Source organism: Sinohyriopsis cumingii, chromosome 17, assembly GCF_028554795.1.
Source record: "Sinohyriopsis cumingii isolate HCF-2022 chromosome 17, ASM2855479v2, whole genome shotgun sequence".
Taxonomy (NCBI): domain Eukaryota; kingdom Metazoa; phylum Mollusca; class Bivalvia; order Unionida; family Unionidae; genus Sinohyriopsis; species Sinohyriopsis cumingii.
In genome coordinates, this window is record NC_142977.1 from 58,383,635 (window position 1) to 58,403,941 (window position 20,307).

At 34.1% G+C, this 20,307-nt stretch overlaps 2 protein-coding genes across 2 annotated transcripts in view; one reads left to right on the forward strand and one right to left on the reverse strand.

Moving 5' to 3' along the window:
* Positions 1-2,331, reverse strand: part of LOC149778840 (uncharacterized) — a 114,449-nt gene extending 112,118 nt beyond the window's left edge. Inside the window, exon 1 of the mRNA XM_089939592.1 lies at positions 2,069-2,331. Coding sequence (XP_089795718.1) covers positions 2,069-2,222 — 154 coding nt within the window. The 5' untranslated portion in view covers positions 2,223-2,331. The remainder of the gene's footprint in view (positions 1-2,068) is intronic.
* A 2,708-nt stretch (positions 2,332-5,039) lies between these two features.
* LOC149778841 (hamartin-like) overlaps positions 5,040-20,307 on the forward strand; it is a 90,089-nt gene continuing 74,821 nt past the window's right edge. Inside the window, exons 1-4 of the mRNA XM_089939593.1 lie at positions 5,040-5,316; positions 9,635-9,772; positions 11,992-12,095; positions 19,855-20,152. Coding sequence (XP_089795719.1) covers positions 9,655-9,772; positions 11,992-12,095; positions 19,855-20,152 — 520 coding nt within the window. The 5' untranslated portion in view covers positions 5,040-5,316; positions 9,635-9,654. The remainder of the gene's footprint in view (positions 5,317-9,634; positions 9,773-11,991; positions 12,096-19,854; positions 20,153-20,307) is intronic.

Here is a 20,307-nt window from a genome sequence, read left to right on the forward strand (position 1 = left end):
ACCTTGCAATGCCACAAATCAACCATACTTTAAGAAAAGAATTAACAGAAAAATCATCAGGTATAGTCTGAATATACCTCCCCGTTTGTTCTTTTATCCCATTACTGATTTAAAAAACGATAAGCATAACGAGATAAGAAAAAGTGCACAAAACTTAGCTCATTAATTGACTTATAAACTTGAGTATGACCAGGGGGCCCTAACACTGTTATCATTTGCATGTTTCATGTCAAATAGAAGTTTTCAGTGTAAAAGGTGACTTTTTGATTGCCGGCCATTTCCAGATCTTGGACAAGTCCATTTTCAGCGAAAGGTTGGATGCACAACTACACATGTATACACAGAAAGTAAATACTGTCATCTGCTTCCGATATTTATAATGTCGAATCAAGCACACAAAAAGAACGATAACTGCAAATTCGCCTTTCATGTGAATTTGAAGAGCGGTATAATTTCTATATACATGTGTGCAAAGGATAGTAACTTTCAACTCTCAGCCTTATGGTAATTTACAGAATTATTCAGCAGTTACCAAACAGCATGAACTATGTCACTGTTGGAAAAAGACTTGCCCATTATGTACACAATATAGCGCCATGTTAGCATGGAAAGTCCGTTAATCATGAAACCCACAGATGATGACAGTGTTTGGGCCACCCTGGTCACAGGTTAGAAATTATAAATCAATTAATGAAATGACTAAGGTGGCGCTCACCAGATAATATGTACTTTTGAGAGAGTGACGTATGTAAGGTGAAGTAGTTCCTATTTAATACATGCACAGAGGAGAGAATGTTTGCATACCTCTATGCTACATTAATGTAATGTGGATGATATTTCTTTTGGATATTGTACTTTTGGAAATTTTACATGATTTAAGCACACTGCTAACTAAAATGACTGCTCCCTTGTGTTAAAAAATCAGTCTGAATTAGTCTAAAGTACACTATACATAGCAGCTATTAAAATAGGGAAAATGAATTTTGCCAGACAAGACAATACAAGCTTCTGAAAGTGCAATGAATGAATTACCAAATATATAAAATGTAAAAAAAGTTATCGGCTCTTTTTTATACAATTTACCTCTGAAGTTCAGGAAGTGAAAATGACCAAGTAGAGCTAGCATTTTTTTGAAAGGTGCACATTTGAAGTAAGGCCAAGCTGTATACTCTATAACCCATTGTACACCCATCAATCATACACCAAAATAAAGGGAATTAAAGGTTCTTTGCATTATACCTAAGATATACAAGGTCTTTTTTAAATAGCCAGTATAACCAGTGAGGAAAGCCGGGGACATTCTTTTTCTTTAAAATCCTAAGCCTATGCAAAATGCGAAACTGTATAGCGCCACCTAAGTTCTGTGCATTTTGGGGTACAAATGGGGATTTATGCAAAAAACGTGTCGCCTAAGTAGAAATGTGTCAACATATCATATAATTTGAACAGGTAATTCTGAAAACCAGATTTGTATTCATTTACATGTTTATTACCATGAAACCAAAATAACACTGTCTACAAGTGTAAATGCTGCAGCCTTAATTACAAGCCATGACTGAAATAAATCAAATTATAATTTTTGTAAAAAAATTTAAACGAACACAATTTAATATCAAAGGGTAATTTAAAGGACTGAATATTTAATTCCTGGGGAATGTGATGGTGACTTTTTATTTCAAACCAGGATATTTTTCTTTATTTACCTCAAGATAATTTATTTTTTCAACTAATATAATTTATATTACAGGTAATTTTATTCTTCTATAAATGAGAGAAAAGTTTTATAAGCTATTTAAGGGTTGAATTTTGTATATATAAAAAAACAGACCCCGACCGCCCCACCCCAACCTTTCTCTCCCGCCAACAAAACAATGATGGATTGCCCTCTGGCATTTCTATCCCTATCCAGGGGAAGAAAATCTTGTTGGGTGAACTAAATAAGAAGCTAAAATTAGCAATATAGCATTGAAAATTGAAAGTAACACACAATACTTGTGAGAGTCATAATAATTCATAGAAAATGTATTTCAAACTATTGACAAGTGATCTAGGGTAATAGAGTTTATACCCTGTTCCTCGTCGTCTGTTTCAACTTGCAGGACATTTTCATCACTTTCAAACTCAGTATCATCTTCCTCCTGAAGGACTAGTTGCAGTCTTTCGATGTCTTCCTTCAGCTTTTTCCTCTCTGACTCAGCAACAAAACTCTCTTTACTGTCCATTTTAACTTTTGACCTTGTCAAATTTCTTTTAATTGTCTTAACTATAAATAAATGGCAATAAAATTTAATATGCAGGCCAACCGGACGAACTCGCACGTTGAGCCATCGTTCTTTCAGAAACGGTGCTCAAGTTATTTTCTTACACCTTAATTTTGGCTTAACTATGTACGCGACAAGAAATATAAAACCGAGTCATGACGTACGGTTTGAGTTAAGTTTAAATAGTTGATAGGGATGAATTTAGAAGAGGAGACGACGACTGTTATGGTGATGACTCTGGTGATGATTACGACGAGCACGATGACGAAACATTTTGAAACTTAATAAACTGATATATAAAAATTAATCCCATTTTTTCGGTTACAATCATTGCAATCATGTATTCATTTAATAAAATAATTGTTAAAAAATCGTGTTTCGCATATTCCTTTATTGAAAACTATTATAGATTCTTCTTGATGTAACTTGAAATTGTACGTTGAAGTTTGGACAATATCTACTCACAAATCAATACTAACTTTCAAATCAGAAACTACGTTCTAAACTTGATATATTTCTTTTTCATTCGATAAATATATTCAGTACGAATATATATATACCCACCATGTCGGCCAAATTTTGCGCGTCTGGTAATTCTGCGCAACGATACGACATTCCTGTTAATGTTAGATCCCTTGTTGTTTTTGGTTGAATATCCAGTTTGTATCAAGAAAGAACGGTCGTCCTTTTATGAAGGAAATGATATTAATAAAGCGTACAAAACTATTTCACATTTCTACCCTAGTTGCATGTGAAAATGTGATTTCTAAATGTCATCATGAAGACCGTCTTGAACTTGTAGCCCAGAAAATCCTATTTACTATGTATCTTTTAGAATCATAAAATGAATACATTATATAAAAGATGGAACTGCATCCTTACAAAAATACTGCATTTTAATCCAAGTTTCCAATCATGCAAAAAGATGTCCCACACGTAGCTTTATCGTCTGCTATGCAATATGTCAACTTGCCGCTAGAACGGGATTCTCAAGAATTTCCTCGACATGTAGTCTGTTTCTAAATTCTTTAGTATTTTCCCCCCATAAACGAGAAGTTGTAAACACACTACATCCTATTCAGCGTTGGTTCTCTTCAGCATAATAGGTTGTTTTTTTTTTAATTTATTAATCATTTTATACGATCAGTTTAGTTTGCTTAGTATCTCTTGCTATTTATTGGCATCGTTAAATTGAATTTTGTAAAAGCAGCTATAAAATTAACTTAATTACTCGACCGAAATACTGACAGAAACAGTCCAAAGTAATGTATTTCATTTCCATAGCCCGATTAATAAACATCGCATTTTTTCAAAGCTATGCGCAGAATAGGCCGACATATCGCGAGCCACGAAAACACAGGGGTTCTATCCAATGTGTCCAAAATTAATATTATTTTGAACAGAATATTCTGGTGACAATTGCCTCTTTTCAAATGGTAAGAATTGCAGTATTATTCTTTTTCGTCAGTCGGTCAAATTTGGTATGCGTTTTGCTTCAGTATTGGTGATAGAAACCTTAGCTGCGCAAAAAATGTCTGACAGCATTGTGTGTGTGTGTGTGTGTATATATATATATATATATATATATATATATATATATATATATATATATATATATACAGAGAGAGAGAGAGAGAGAGAGAGAGAGAGTACCAGCGACTATGTTTCTTCCTTCTTGGGGAGTGTGCCCATGGTCGACGGTATACAAGGGTAGGTGTGTACAAGCACACCAGTTTACCACGCGTTTTTTTTTTTTGGGGGGGGGGTCACAATTTAATTTTGAATACTATAAATATAACAATATTTGTGATTCTTTAATCACATCTTTTACACGTTTCACGTACGCCAGCGTCGTAGCAAGATGAGATGTTGTGTAAGATATTCAGGCCAAATTAGAGTTTTGGAAAGTTTTGGCTTTCGAAATTACATAATTTTTATAGTTAATTACTGGCGTACGTTACTGTGTTAATTAAAATTATTTAGTTGTAAGGCTGCAAAATATCATAAGATTTTCAGGAGAGTAGTTGTTTTGTATTTTAATTTTACTTGATTTTTCAAGTCCCCTAACTATTTTCTAATGTGTTGAATACTCTGTCTCTGTCTCATATATACAATTAATGGGACTGCAACGAGCACTAAAACTGTACCGTCGTATGCCGAGAGCTCAAGCGGTACCTTTGAATGAGAGCATAAAAAGAAGCTAAATTAAGAAAACCCAAGTCAACAGAGAAACCCTCTTGAAATATAAAGCTAAGAAATCCAATAAACGTGTCCCATTCGTGCAAACAATCTACCTTGATGACACAAACATACAACATATCGTTTTGTATTTGTCTGAAAGGGAATAAAATGAATGTTTAGTAATTAAAAATGCATGAAATAACTCCAATACAAAACATCAAGATGATGAAAAATGTAAGAGAAAAACAAATTTTATTTGTGCTGCCAGTCAATGTAATGACGGAATTGCGAGTGTGCAGTATAGAAAAAAAAAGAAGAAAGCAGTGATAACTGTTAAAAACTGAATTAAAATTCATGAGGCAGATGTCAATAGCTTTTCAAGCAGAGAATAGATAAATCAATGAAGGGATATCATGGTTTGAAAAATATATCATCTTTTGGTCGCACGGGAAGGTTAAAGTTCACAATTTTAGCGTACCTAGTTAATTATAGTAGTGTTTAAAGATAACGGAAGTAGAATATACGGAATACATCAAATGTGATCGACCAATGATTGATAAAGGTTCATTTTACCAATGGGTAACAAAGAGTCAACATTAACGATTTAGTTTTGTCTTACTTGTACTTTGTTTATTGCAGAAGAGATATACTTAGTTGTACATATCGTTGTAAATTGTATACTGAATTATATTATAAGTATGCAGTGGCTTTTTAGTCAAAACTCTTTGAAATAATAAGTTTCTAACCCGTATTCCAATGTGGAACATTCCATTAAGTGTCTCGTGATTCCCAGGCTACAGATTGTTGAGGATCATTTACGGGCGAATTTTTTTGTTTCAAATAGTGTCCAAAGTAGATGCATTTCAATGACTAGGTAAAGATTGTGATTATAAAATTGCTAAATTATATTGTACAAGATTAAAAGGTCATTGCCAATCATGTCATGTGATGTTTTGACATTGCTGCAGAGACTGGATCACACGCAATGATGACATTATTTCGTTTTATTGTTTTTATTCCATAAACGTTAGCCGTTATAGTGAAAGTCACACAGATCGTGTGCGCATTCAACACTGATTATTTCAGTAACGGGAATCTTTTTAAGACTTTGATTCTACATAATTTTGAATGGCACTCAAACTTTATTTGGATGTTCATACATCCATATTTCTTTTGAGGGTTATTATTTACCACCATGTCGGCCAGTTCTGCGCATCGGGTAATCGGGCAATTCTGCGCCACGATACGTCATTTCTGTAAACATTGGTTCACATGTTATTTGTGTTTAAAAATCCATTTTGTATCAAGAAAAGTCATATTCATAAAGTGTACAGATATATCCCACATTTAGTCTTGAAATGCACATGAAAATGTGATTTCTAAATGGCAACATGTAGACCCACTCCATGACCTTCTTGAATTTGTAACCCAGAAATTCCGATTTACTGTACTTCTTTTAGAATCATACAAATAAATACATTATATAAAAGATGGAAATGTGTACCTTAAAACAATACTGCATTTTAATCCAAGTTTCCAGTTTTGCAAGAAGTTGTGCTACACGTACAAAATCGTCTGCTACTCAACGTGTCGACTTGTTGCTAGAAAAAAATTCTGAACAAATTTCCCAGCGTATAGTCAGTTTCTAAATTTTGTAGTAAGTTTTCCTCATCAACAAGACGTAAACATATTGCATCCCATTCACTGTTGTTTTTCTTCCCCATAAATAGCTTATTTTTGTATAAAATGTTGAAATTTACTAACGTTTTTACAAGACTGGTTTAGTTTGCTTAATATCTCTTGCCATTTATTGGCATTTTTACGCTCAATTTTGTAAAACTAACTATAAACCTGACCTAATTACTCGACTGAACTGCTGACAGAAACAGTCCAAAGTAATATATTTAATTTCTGTAGCTCAATTGATAAACATTACATCTTTTCAAAGCTGTGCGCAGAATAGGCCGACATATCGCAAGTCAGGAAAACATGGGGATGGTTTCCCCATGTCCAAAATTATTATTATTTTCAACAGAATATTCTGGTGACCATTGCCTCTTTTCAAATGGTAAGCATTGCTTTATTTATTTTCGTCATTTAGTCTAATTCGGTATACGTTTTGCTTTAATATTGGAGATGGAAACCTTAGATGCGCAGAAATGCCCAACAGCATTGTATACGCCCTGAGAAGTACATATAGCAAAATAAATAAAGTACGTCAGTATTTTCAGACAAGATTAACCTGAAGGTGTGATCCAGTACAATCTGGCATGAACGATGCGCACAGTAATGTCACAGACTCACAATGAAAGCTATCGTGTTAGTAAACAAATTTGTACTAACCTATATTGTGATAATTAGACTCGACATACATAGACTCGACATACTTTTTTCTTTACCCAGCTTAGTACCTAGCCACCATTGTAAAAGTCCATTGCAGTTGATTACTTTTGTCTGGAAGTTTCTTGATGACAGTTAACATACAGAGATTCAATAATCAGGATTGAAGAGACTTTGGTTGAAGAAAATTGGTATTAAATTCATACAGTTATGCAAAATAATAAAATAAAAAAATTGCCAGAACATAACAGAAACAATTTTGCCAAGTGCTTAAAGCTACATTTCCATGATTTATATTGTGGAATTATACATGTTTCAGTGAAGATAATCTGTTTAAACATTTAATTTTGAATCTAACAACTGATCACATTTCTGAATATATTTTTGGGGTTTTCAAATAAAATTCAGCAAACATTACTTGCTTTTTGGTCAGTTTTGTATAATTTGTGTTTCAGTTTTGTAACTCACCCAGGATACTTCTCAGATAGATGATAATTGTCCAGTCATTCATTTGTTCAGCAGAATTACTTCTGGTTGAAGCACAAATGTTTATACAGTAATTTGTTTAAGTTATAATTAATTTAATTAAAACAAGACTTAGAGTCACTGCTGCCAGTTTTGTTTCTGTACATTAACTCAGGTTGTCAACCATTTACAATAACTAGACTTTCTCAACTTGCACTTGTGGTAAGGAAGAGCCCTATCAATTTCTGGGTCTAAACTCAAATTCAAGGTCATTGTAACAAAGAAGGAAAATTATTTCTGCTCGATAACTCGAGCTGACCACAATCTTCATTTGCCAAACTCTGTGAGACACTTGCACCTGTGATAAGGAAGAAATCTGATTTCCAGGCAAATGATGTCAAAGATCAGAGTCACTGACTGAAGGAAGAACTGGTTTCTACACCATAACTTGAGCTCTCCATCAATGATCATTACCAAACGAAGGAATGATTGTATGGATGGCTTGAACTTAGGGTAAGGAAAACCCTATTGATTTTAGGGTCAACATGTACAAAATCAACATCAATGAGTGAGAGAAAAAAAGAAAAGTAGTTTCCCACACAGTAACATAAGTAATATATCTCATGCCTGGACCAATCTTTGAGGATGGCTTGCATTTGGGGAAAGGAAGAAGCCTATTGATTTAACATATAATATACCTGTTTCACTGTCCTCATGGTTTATACATGTACACAGTATCTTAATTGCAGTGTGGATCCCATCCCATCATTACTTTCAAATCGTTAGAAAGCTCAGACCTTTCTCAGATACAAGATTTTTTAAATTATTTTGGAAACATGGAGGAAATTTCATTTTATCAAATAGACAATTTAACTAAAATTCGACTGTTTTTATGATCCAGCTCCAGATTACCAATTTGATATATTACACTTGTCTGTGGTTTTGAAGAAATCTGACCCTGAACATGTGTCACTAATTATCAGCTGACTTATCTTTTCTTTATGAAACATTTATTTTATTCCAGTATCAATAAATAAAGCCATTCCTAGACTGGAAAATCAAATTTTAGCATGCCTTATTAGCACATAGAGTTGGTTTCAGAGTTCTTGCTAATAGTAACCTGGTTGAGAGTTGCAGTGCTAATGCAGAAGAGAATGATATCAAGGGGAAATAAGGGCAGTGCCTACAACTGCAAAACGAAACTGGGTATTTTGATTTTTTTGTTGCTGTCGGGCATTTGTCTAACAGAAATAATTACTAATCCCAGGCATCAGGCAATCCCATTTAGTTGAAGATGCATCTTGAGGTGCAGATATGTCAAACTAAAATCTGGGTCATTGTAGCCTACTTTACAGTGTTTATTTAGCTTTGCTAAAATCTTGTCTTGGTTTTAATTCATTAATGTAAGAAGATCCTGTTACTTCCTGTATACAAACAGTTTTAATAATAGAGACGAAGTTGCAGCTGTTTTTGCAACATCGCATGATGCCATCTCCAGTTGGTTACCAAATACATTGTGCCAAGCGTGATAGAATCAGGACATAAAACCAGTAGATTTCAAAACTTGAATTAGTTGATTGGCTTCTAAATCAGTAAAAATAAAAATTTATTTACATAAATTTTATATGAGTTAATGAGAATTAAAATAAAATGGGCCTATTTGGAAAATTATGTTTTTTGAATCATGACACTGAACTTATGACCTGTACACATATTTCATCATCTCTGTCCCCCGAAAAAACCGAGTGAAATTTTGTTGTCTTTTTATGCTGTCATGGAATGTCTGTGCTATATTTTAGTCTGGGAAAATAGCCAGTTTAATAAAATAATCTGCAAGGAAGACTAGTCCATTCTGCTCTGCTACAAAATTTGCAAGCCAGTGCTAATTCATCCACATGTGATCCAGTCTTGAAGTGGGTTTGCCTGTTACAGTAGAATTATTGCTCTTGTGCAATGATATCTACATATAATGGGAGATATAATTTCTTCCTCATTATATTCTAAAATCCACTTTGCAAGAAACTTAAGTTCAGACTTTGGACCCTTGCTACGTGCCCACACACATTTGAACTCGGAATTCTAAGCATTGGTCAACTTGTAATATTTCTCTTCCTGTGGGTTTTTGGTATTTGGAGAAAGCATGCATTTCAGCATTTTGACATGAATTGATCATAGAAAGATAAGAACTGCCCTTATCTATTCCTCCTATGGTTTCTGCAAAAAAAATATTTTGAGGCTCATGCTGTCTGTTCAAATTTGTGATGTGTGTAAGACTTTGAGTGAATGTGAAAGTGGGTCATTACTTCTAGAGCTTGTTAAACTTTGTTTAAATATGCTGCAGAGTAACAACATAAAAAAATGTGTTTGTTTTACTTTTTCTTTTTCAGGATAATTGTTTACTGTTGTCATGGCAGCGGATGTGCGCCCTGCCCCAATAGCTCCTGAACTTTTCACCTTACTAGAGTCCAGCGAACTTCATGTGGTGGAAGACACAAAAAAAGTTATTCATGAAAACCTTTCATCAAGTAAGCTGTTCAGAAATGAAATTGGAAAAATATAGTCTGATCACACATCCACATTTTTAATAAATTGCAAGTTTAATCACATTGATTCTATTTTTACAGAATTTTTTTTGCCATGGCTCAACCTTGTATCTCACCATCAGTCATTCCAATTGTCCATCCATCTTTCTGTCTGGCATGCAGTTGCATTAGTGTAAGTACATACCCACCGTATTTCCAATCATTGTCCAATTTTTTTGGGAGACTAAAAATGTGTTTTGATCCCAAGCTTTTTAATCATGTGTGACTCCAAAGATGTGAGAATAAGCTTTCTTTCCATACGTGTCAATAGAAAATGGCATTTGCACACAAAAAATAATTGGCTGATTTAGCATTGTAAAATATCACCACCACACCTGTACACATAATGCATGCACTCACATAATCACAACCATACAGACATTAAATAAAAAATACATCAAGTTTCTGTCTTCAAAATCCATCTGACAGTGGGATATAGTCTTCTTTGTTGCTGTCCATAGTTTAATATAGTCTAAAGGAAGTGATATATATATATATATATATATATATATATATATATATATATATATATATATATATGAGCATGTGCTTCTTTTTGTCTTGACTCAATCTATTACATGGCAAAATCATCCTGGGGTTGATAAAAAGCTGGCGGTTGAACAAGATTAAGTTAATGAATAATAGTAAAGAGAAATGCCTCATTATGTTGAATATATGTGTGCTTGTCACAATGTTGCATACAGGCAGTGTTGCTACGTTGATATATTATACATTTCCAGAATGACTGAAGTTGATCTGATTTGCAGTACAGGACAACTTCGATTATCTATCAGGTTGCGGGACAGAGACCATGACAGATATGATAATAGACAGATAATAGAATGTGTACATTAAAAATATTATACTGTAGACCAGGTCATCAAAAAATCATAATATGTACATATGTACATGTACCTGTTTTTAATATTTTGACATACATTGCCCTGACGGTTAATAGGGTGATAGATAATCGAAGTTCTACTTTATGTGCAAAGAACAAAATTCACCTCCTTGCTGCTGTGCTTCACACAGTTAGGGTTCTGAACTTCGTTTTTTTTGCTGGGCTGTTTGCTGTGTTGCTAGCACATTGCTTCCTGAATCTCTGCTTCAGCGGCCTAGTGGTTAGAGCATCCGCCTTGGATGCAGAAGTTCACGGGTTTGAGCCCCGGCCGAGTCATACCAAAGACTTATAAATATGGTACTAGCAGAGGCCTTGCTAGGCAGTCAGCATTAAGAGGTTAGTGTTAGGGCTGGTCGGCCTGGTGTCAGGATAATGTGACTGGATGGGACATGTCTGTGGCATGATGTCTCAGTGCTCAACATCACTATAAACTGCCATACTGCAGATATTGTAACGATATGACTGAAAAATTGTCAAAGCTACATTAAAAATCCAAATCACACACACATAGTTTCCTGAATCACAATAATGCCTTAAAAAATGATCACTTGTAATTGTTCTGACTATTGAAATAATCATGTTTTTTGCATTTTTTTTATATGGAGTAAAATCCAAGCAATATCACCTCTGTTCTCAAACTTGCAACATTTTAATAAAGATGTCTTATTCAATCCATTGATGTGTAACAACTTTTGTTCTTTTGACATGTATATTTTTGATTTATCTATCTTCAAATGAATTGTGTTGTTGTACTGAATCCTCATTAATTAGCCTAATGGACTCCCCGACAGCAGTGTTAATAGGACTTAACATGACCCTAGCTGTAGAAGTACATGGTGTGAAATGGTGGTTGTTTATCTCTGACTACCATAATTTAAAATTTTCTTTTTCTTGTCTTACTCATTTTTTGCCATTTTTAAATTTGAGTTTAAAAAATATATTTCTCTGGTTTGTTGGTGTTAAAAATGGTTTTAACTGAATATGGTTTTTTACTTGCATTTACAAGAAAATTTTCAGGGTTAAAAAAAAACAAAAAAACATTTAGACAAGTGAAAATCTAAAATCTACCATTTACAATAAATGTGCTGGCACCTACAATACCAGCTGGTCTTTTAAGTTTTGTGTTACACAAAACCATGATTGTTAGTGGTCTTTGTCGTCTGAGTAATTTTTAAGGCAGCAAAATGTTAGTAAGCATGTTTCTGGACATGGGTAATCATTGTATTATTCTAAACTGTATTTCAAATGTTTGTTATTTCAGATCGTGAGTCATGGCTGGTAAACAGTCTTGTGGATTACTATTATCTGTCTCATTCCCGCCAGGTGCTGGAAATTTTGAAGGAGATCCGAGAACCACATGACAAGGTACTGAGGATTTTTTTAAGGTTCTCACCAGCTGCTTTTCTTGTTCATTGAAACTTGATGTGAAGGGTACTTGAAGGACCATAAAATTGTATCCTCTTATTGGCAGATGTCTCTTTTGTAGATGACAGTTTTGGAATATGGCTACAAAATTTCATTTTTCTGCATCAGATGTAACTGCAAGGCTTTAGACAATGTCAACCAGTCGGGGTGTGTTTATATTTTTTTTTTTTACAATTGCTCAGATGGCCTAAAAAGCTAAACAAGTCATTAACATGCCAGTTAAAATTTGCCTATCAATTTTCACATCAAGATTAACTGGTTTTAACTTCATTAAGCTATCAAAGGTTTTAACTAAAATATATAATGTAACAAAATCTCATCAGATCATCAACACCTGTTACAAATATTGTAGCCAAATTTCATTAGTCGGTATTGTTTGGAGGGGTACAGTTTGTATTTGGTTTCCATATTTGGGGAGAAGGTAAAACTAAATGTATTTCCTGTCCCAAAATATATAGTCATTACGGTGTAAACTTTAAAATTTATTTACCTTGTTTCTTTAACAAGTTCCAACATTTGTCATGCCTACTTAGATGTTGTTTTGATTTAGCTTTTAACGTTTTATAAGTGGAGAATCCAGGATGGGCTACAGGCTTGAAATGGGGATGGTTAATGTTACCATGTACATTCCTGAAGTAGTTTGAAGTAGTAAATTTGTCATCACGTTTGTCATTGGTTTTCTTGGATAAGTGGGAATGTGTCCTGAGCCCACCATTTTAATAAAAATGAGACCAATGCAGAAGAAAATGTTCAAGAACAAATTGATAGAATTGGGACAGTATCCTATGTTTGTCCCCTGAAGATTAGTGATCTTGTTTCAAACCCTACCTGCATAATGGAATATTTATCTTTTTCAAGATAACAATATTAACATAATTTGTAACATTATTAAGTTGGAACAATTAGATATGAAGTACCACAAGGCTCAATACTAGGTCCATTGCTATTTATTTTATTTATTAATGACCTACCACTTTTACTAAGGGACATAATATCATCTACAGATCTCTATGCAGATGACACAACATTGTCAGTAATTCCAAAACACAAAGCATGAACTCGAAATTTCTTTACAGAATGCCCTAAACAACTGGACAACTGGTGCACATACAATAGCATGGTGGTAAATACTGGTAAAACTAAAATATTACATATCTCAACGTGGCAAAAAACAGACAAATCTTGACAGTGATGAACTTTGACATGGAAGGATAAAAATTTGCAAATGGTTTGTTATGATAGACTACTTGGCGTTTTGGTAGATAAAAACCTATCATGGACTGAACATATCAAACATATCAGTAAAAAAGTCAATTCAAGTGTATGGCTTCTCAGTAGGAGAAGACATTTTCACCCTGAAAGGCACAGAAAATTATTTTGTAACAGTTACATACAACTCTATTTAGACTGATGTCATACAGTATGGGGCAATTTCAAATGATAAAAACATAGCAAACCTGGCACATCTTTAAAAGAGCATTTTGGCTAATATCAGTTCAGAAAGAAAGCAAATAAGGAATTATTTTTAAAAAGTTTCCAGGACTCTGGAACTTTGCTCTGGAATAGTGTTCAGTTGAGATTAGAAATGCCCACTCTACTTCCTTCTTTCAAACCCAATATATCTAGTGGCTTCAGAGATGCAGCTAAAATAAATAAATTCCTTTTTATGCGGGCCTCAAGGTAGATTAGTTCTTAACTAATTGTATTACCCTCTTTAAATAATGTCATTATTATTATTATTATTATTATTATCCAACCACTGCATGTTTACGTGGTAAATATGTGATGCAATTCCAACTCTAAATGAAATTTGTTTATGTCTTATGTAGCCTGTTGTTCCAAATCCAATGCTGCAAATATCTGGTCACAAATACATTACGGTAACTATTGGAATTTCTGATTCCAGTAATCCTCATTTCACATGAATATTGCAACAGTGTAATGTTTAGTTGTGGAAGTGACACTAGGGTAAACATGGATTGTCTGCTGTACTTTATTACTGTATCAAACTGTGTCAAACAATGTGTGATCACATGCATTGGATATTGTGTTGAAAAATAATTTGGTATGTGTAAAATGTTCTGTTTATTTGGAAGGATGCTTGTTCTTTGAGTCATAGTTTGGAAAAAGTATAATCTGCTTTTAAATGTGAATAATAGTTCAGCTTTGTTTTGGACTATTTTTTTATGCAAAATAAATTAAAGGTACAGCATGTCAGAATGAATTAAATTATTTGTTCTTTTTTTTCTCTTAATAATTTCTGCTGAAATAAAAACTATGTAATAAATATAATCTCAAATGGATAATGAGTTAATATTAAATTTATGAAACTCGTTGAATAATGTCCAATTTTTGCTCGCCAAGGCGTGCACAAGCTGGACATTATTCAGTTTGTTCAATTCTTGTGTTTTAAGAGGATGGAACTTACATGCATCTAATTAAACTGAAGTACTGTATTTCGAATTAACCCATTAACTATTTAAACTTTTGCTTGAAGTGGGAGTAGGAATCGCATTTTGGTGGCTACTTCTGAATACATCCAAATATATCAGTTTCCAAGAGATTTTCATTTAGCATGATGTGTTAGAATGTTCAGATACGTGCAGAAGGGTAAGAGGTTTTTTGTTGTTGTGCTTATTAGACCCTTATTGCTGTGGCCACTTTATACTCGAAATCCCCAGCTTATCCTACTTATTGCAAAGGCCCAAAGTCTAAAATCTGGATGAGTAATCCAACTCGATTACAGGCAAATTTTTCGTGTAAAAAAAAATCAGGTCTCAAAAACTATGTATTTCCCTGTGTTTGTAATGTGATTAGTAAGTCCAAATTATTTGGTATCATTGTAGAGCTACATCAGTCACCTTTGCTGTAATACCACCCTCTTTGGTGTACCTTAAATGACCTTGACACTACAGTGCTTGGAAGTAGGTTACTACCTCCTGATGCATAAGCATACTGTTAGAGGTTAATGAGTTAAGGATTGTGTATAATTTGATTACATGTAATTAAGATATTTGCATCTCATGTAACATTTATGGAACAGAATTGGCAGTTATAATATGATTTTTGTCGTTTGTCTAGGAAGTTACACAGTATAATATTACTTTGCTTAAAATAAGATTTTGAAAGAATTTACATTGATTGGGTACTGTCAGTAGACTTTATAGCAACAGCAGCATCAGGTCAATAATAAAGACCAAAAGGTTTCCTTGGACATCAATTGCTTAGTTCAAAAGTCATCCAAGGCAAGTTGGCTTGCCACTGAGCGAGTATATACGGTAGTTCACAAGTCATCCAAGGCACGTTGGCATGCCACTGAGCGAGTATACGGTAGTTCAAAAGTCATCCAAGGCAAGTTGGCATGCCACTGAGCGAGTCTATACGGTAGTTCAAAAGTCATCCAAGGCAAGTTGGCATGCCACTGAGCGAGTATATACGGTAGTTCAAAAGTCATCCAAGGCATGTTGGCATGCCACTGAGTGAGTCTATACGGTAGTTCAAAAGTCATCCAAGGCATGTTGGCATGCCACTGAGCGAGTATATACGGTAGTTCAAAAGTCGTCCACAGCACATTGGCATGCCACTGAGCATGCATAAAAGCTAAGAGCAATGAAAATAATGCAGCAAAATATAAATCTAGGACTATATCAATATCTTAAAATATGTACAAACAAATAAATTACAGACCCAACATCCTTAATAATTATTACCTTGTATATAAATCAGGGCTGAGCAAATCCCATAGCCCGATGTCCCGGACTAGTCATTTTTGAAGTCAGGCAAGTAAAATTTTCCAAGTCGCTAGTCCGGGACAAGTGCTTTTTAAAAAAAGTCGGGCTAGTCCTTATTTTCGTGCTTTAATCACTATATCTGCCTTTATTTGGCCAATCATGCCCTCTGGACATACTGAATACTTGATTCTACCCCACTTCATGTATACATTCACATCCTTTTACCACTTGACTCCATATTGGGCTAAGTGACCAAATTATCGGCAAATCAAAACACGTCAAACAAAAGAAAGCCAGTATGATCAATTAGCAGTGTTGTAAGCGGTTTTGTTGCAGTGAGTTGACTCAATCTAGATCATAACGAGTGGCTCACTATGATTTTAATCCAGCGAGTCAGTGTAATTAAATTAATGAAAGGTACTTTACCGACATCAGTGTTAGTTTCCTTTATGAACTGATTAAATGACAGTAATGATTCTTTAATTTATAATTGATTATACAGATGATTAACTTCCACGTGCGATATTGTGTTTGAAGTGAAACAATTACGCTAATTAATGAGAAAATTGATGTTATGATCACTTTAGAAGTAGTTGTCAAGCAAGCTGATACTTAATCTGTGGATGAAATGAGTTCGCTAAATTATTTTCGCAAGTAAGGTAATAATGGCGATTTGGCGAAGGTAAATTTGTTTGAAAATGGAGGGATAAAACGTAAGATGGATACTGAGTGTGCGGTAGCTATTTCTGAGTGTGAACGAGGATTTAGTTCAATGAACTTAATCAAGACTTCTTTAAGGAATTCCTTAAACCAAAAGAGTTTACAAATGCTAATGAACATTTCTACAAACGGACCAGAGCTTGAGGACTTTAACCCAGACACAGCTATCAACTGCTGGTTTAGTGCTGGTGCAGGTGGCAGACATATACATGGACATATTTTCAAATCGATCAGCTAAAACATTAATACCAAACCTGAAGAAGCCAAATGTATAACAACCAATGTTTTTGAAAAATTAAATTCTTTTAAGAAATGATTATTTTGTATATCGTTTTTTTTTTTTTTTTTTATGGATTAAGCACATACGTCTCATCAAATCTCGTCAGTTCATTACCATTTTGGGACCAGTGAAAAATAATGTGGGACTAGTGACGAGTAAGGTGGGACTAGTGAAGAGAAAGGTGGGACTAGTGAATTTTCTGAAACCACTTGTCCTGGACTAGTGGTTTAAAAAAAATTTGCTCAGCCCTGATATAAATATTTTTGTTTGTAGATTACATCAGAATTACCATTGGCAACCAAATTTTTCAACAAAGTTGGCAAATTAAGGGGCAGTGAAGAAACTGAATACAAAATATTATCAACAGATGTGGTGTAGTGCTACTTCCAGTGGCAGACCCATCAACTGCTGGCTCTCAAATAATTTATGAATTTTAAATAGAGAAATAAAACTTTGTTCATCCTTGTTACACGAGTTACATTTTCTACCCTAATAAAGTTTTTATAACAGTTTAATGGAACATGAAACAAGGATCATCTTTTGTTGTTTTGTGCTAATTGCAAATGGTCACTAACATCTGAAGGAAACAATGTTTAACATGAGAATATTTGTAAATTCATGAAATGTTTTAAGTTGTTGCTTTATGGATTTTGAGTACAAGATAAATGAACACATTTTATATATATATTATTATGTAGTTGTAATAGATTTATGTTAATTATTATCCAGATAACAAAGGAAATCATCGTTAATATCAAATTTGTCTGTCCTGTTCTCTGAGCTGCAAGTTAGTGACATCAGTGCTTTGACAAGCACTATTTGGAAAGGAAAGCTGACAGTTATCTTCCAACTGTTATTTTATTGAAGGCGGGATATTAGACTATTGATCCATAATAAATTTGATGCATTTAAAATTTAGACCCATGTTGGTCAGTTTTTCAAGATGATGAGCTAGTTGACCAACTGGCACAAGACAATCTGCAGCACTGAACTATTAAGTTTTTGTTTATTTATGTTTGCTTCTGGTATATTAAACGGGAGGCACCTCCAATTCCACTGATGCATGAATCTTTGAGTATTTGTGTGACAATGTTAGATTATAACTGTCAAGCAGAACACTGAAGAAAATAAAATGGGATCTTGTTGTTTTTAATCAAGATTTCCAGTTACCGATTGGTAATGGACCTTGGTCTGCTGAGTGACTTGGGTCATTTGCCTTTACACGTCACTCGTATCTCACATCAGTCCAAGTAGGTTTGAGCTTTGGGTTCTGCCAGTATGGGTATGTGAGAAAGCTTTCCAGTAATTTGTTGTGGGTGGGTGGTTCTAGCAGGTTTTTTTTACGGGTTCTTTTTCCATAAGATATACTGGTTGCCATGTGCTAAAAAAATGGCACTAAACTCAGAACAACAAAAAAACAACTTATTGGAGGGTGAAATATCCTTGGACTGTGTACTGCCACCCCAGAAAAAGATACATCAGTGCAATAATATTAGGTATGTATTACATAAATTAGTTTTACCAACCAAAAAGTTACTAAAAACAACTTTGCTGAGTAAGTGGAGTTTCACAATTGCTTTTTTATGTGTGATTTTACAATGATTGTGGTGCCCTTGCAATTAAATGAGAAACTAAGCATTATTTGGTCAGTATCAGTGTTTATACACTGACTTAAATATTCACTTTTACTCCCTTTAAAGTCAGAAGAGATTTTAAAACATTTAATTTTGTTGCCATCTTTTTAGAAAGTTAGATCTGTTTGTCTTTTTCCATTATTAGTTTGTTAATAAGTTATTTTGGTGCAGATTAATGAGGGAGTGGTATATGATGTGTTGCCTTTGTTTATATTATATTTAATATGTCGTGTTGATTTTGAGATTCTGCCTCCGTGTTTCCTGGTCATCTGTGTGTACCACAGCAAGATACTCAATTGTGGGTTTGCTAACCAGAATTAATTCATGTTGCTGTTTGTAAAATGATTAAATTGCATGCTGAAGTAATGTAAATAACCAATTTTTTTAAAATATATCTTCTGATGTAATGGTTGCTGCTGAATTTTTCATTGACAAAGAATAACAACACAGGAGACTGTGAATTATTGTTGTATATTAGTACAATATTTACATCAGTTGATGTTACCCTGACACTTACACTTTTACTTCTGATAGTCATGAAAACATACAGCATTTGCTCTGTCTGAATTTTGTCAATGGATAAACACTCTGTGGAATGAACAGTGTGTAGCTAGAATAATTTTTATCCAAAGATTTTAAGTTTTATTAATTTGTATATTTTGCCTTTATTTTGTCCATCCATCCATTTGTCTCTTCCCTAGTTTTGCTTCTGTACTTGAAAGATGGTTTCAGCCCAATGACATGAGTTCTCCACTATCTACAGTTACATAACTGTATGAATGTCTTGCACTTTTGGTATTGAAGAACCCTACTGATTTGCATGTCAAAGGTCATAGGTCACATTTACTGATTGAAAGAATAAAAATGTTTTGCACAGAATAGCATCGGTCCTACATGTTTTACCTGGACCCAGTTGTATGAATAGCTTGCACTTGGAGTAAGGATGAAGCCTAATGAGATTGAGTTCAAAGGTCCAGGTCAGAGAAACTGGAAAAAGGAAAAAGAGTATCTGTGCAGTAAAAATAGTTATACATGCTGACTCTGTCCAAATGTTTTGGATGGTTTGCACTTACAATAATGAAGCTACCCTCAGTTTTGGGATCAACAGTCAAGATCACTGAAAGAAGAAGAAAGATAATTTCCACAAATTAATTTCATTTATCTGCTTAAAGGACTATAAAGCATGGGGTGGTCAGATAGTGTGTGCTTCATTGTATTCATTTTATAAAAAATTTTACATGTGACCTTTGATATGCACATATGAAGACCTTTCTTTTGAGTTCTGGTATTGACACCAATTTTAAGGTCCCATTTTGTCTTTCTTCTCATTGCAGCATCTATTGGAAAAGCTGAATGAAGGCATAAAGTCTGAGCAACATCAGCTGTATGCCCTTCAGTTCTTGCTCCAAGTTGTTGTTGACCATACACCATGGTGCCGTCGGATCACAAACTCATCTGTATTTCGTGCCCTCATCAAGTGTCTGCGAACCGAGACAGATATTCCTGTACTAATGACTGGCGTTACAATTATAACCATAGTCCTTCCATCTATTCCAACAGTCATTGTCCCATTCCTCCAGGACATCTTTGAAATATTTCATCGATTAGTAGCATTTTGTGTCAGAAAGCCAGGTAGTTGAGCTTAAACTATTTATTTGTTGATATTTTTCACTAGTGTCAGTCTTTATGGCTTTGCAGAAACTTATGTGCACAAAAACCATGAAGATCGGTACTGAGAGAATAATAGAAAATTCACATCGTTGCATTTTGTCAGTGATGCCTGAGAA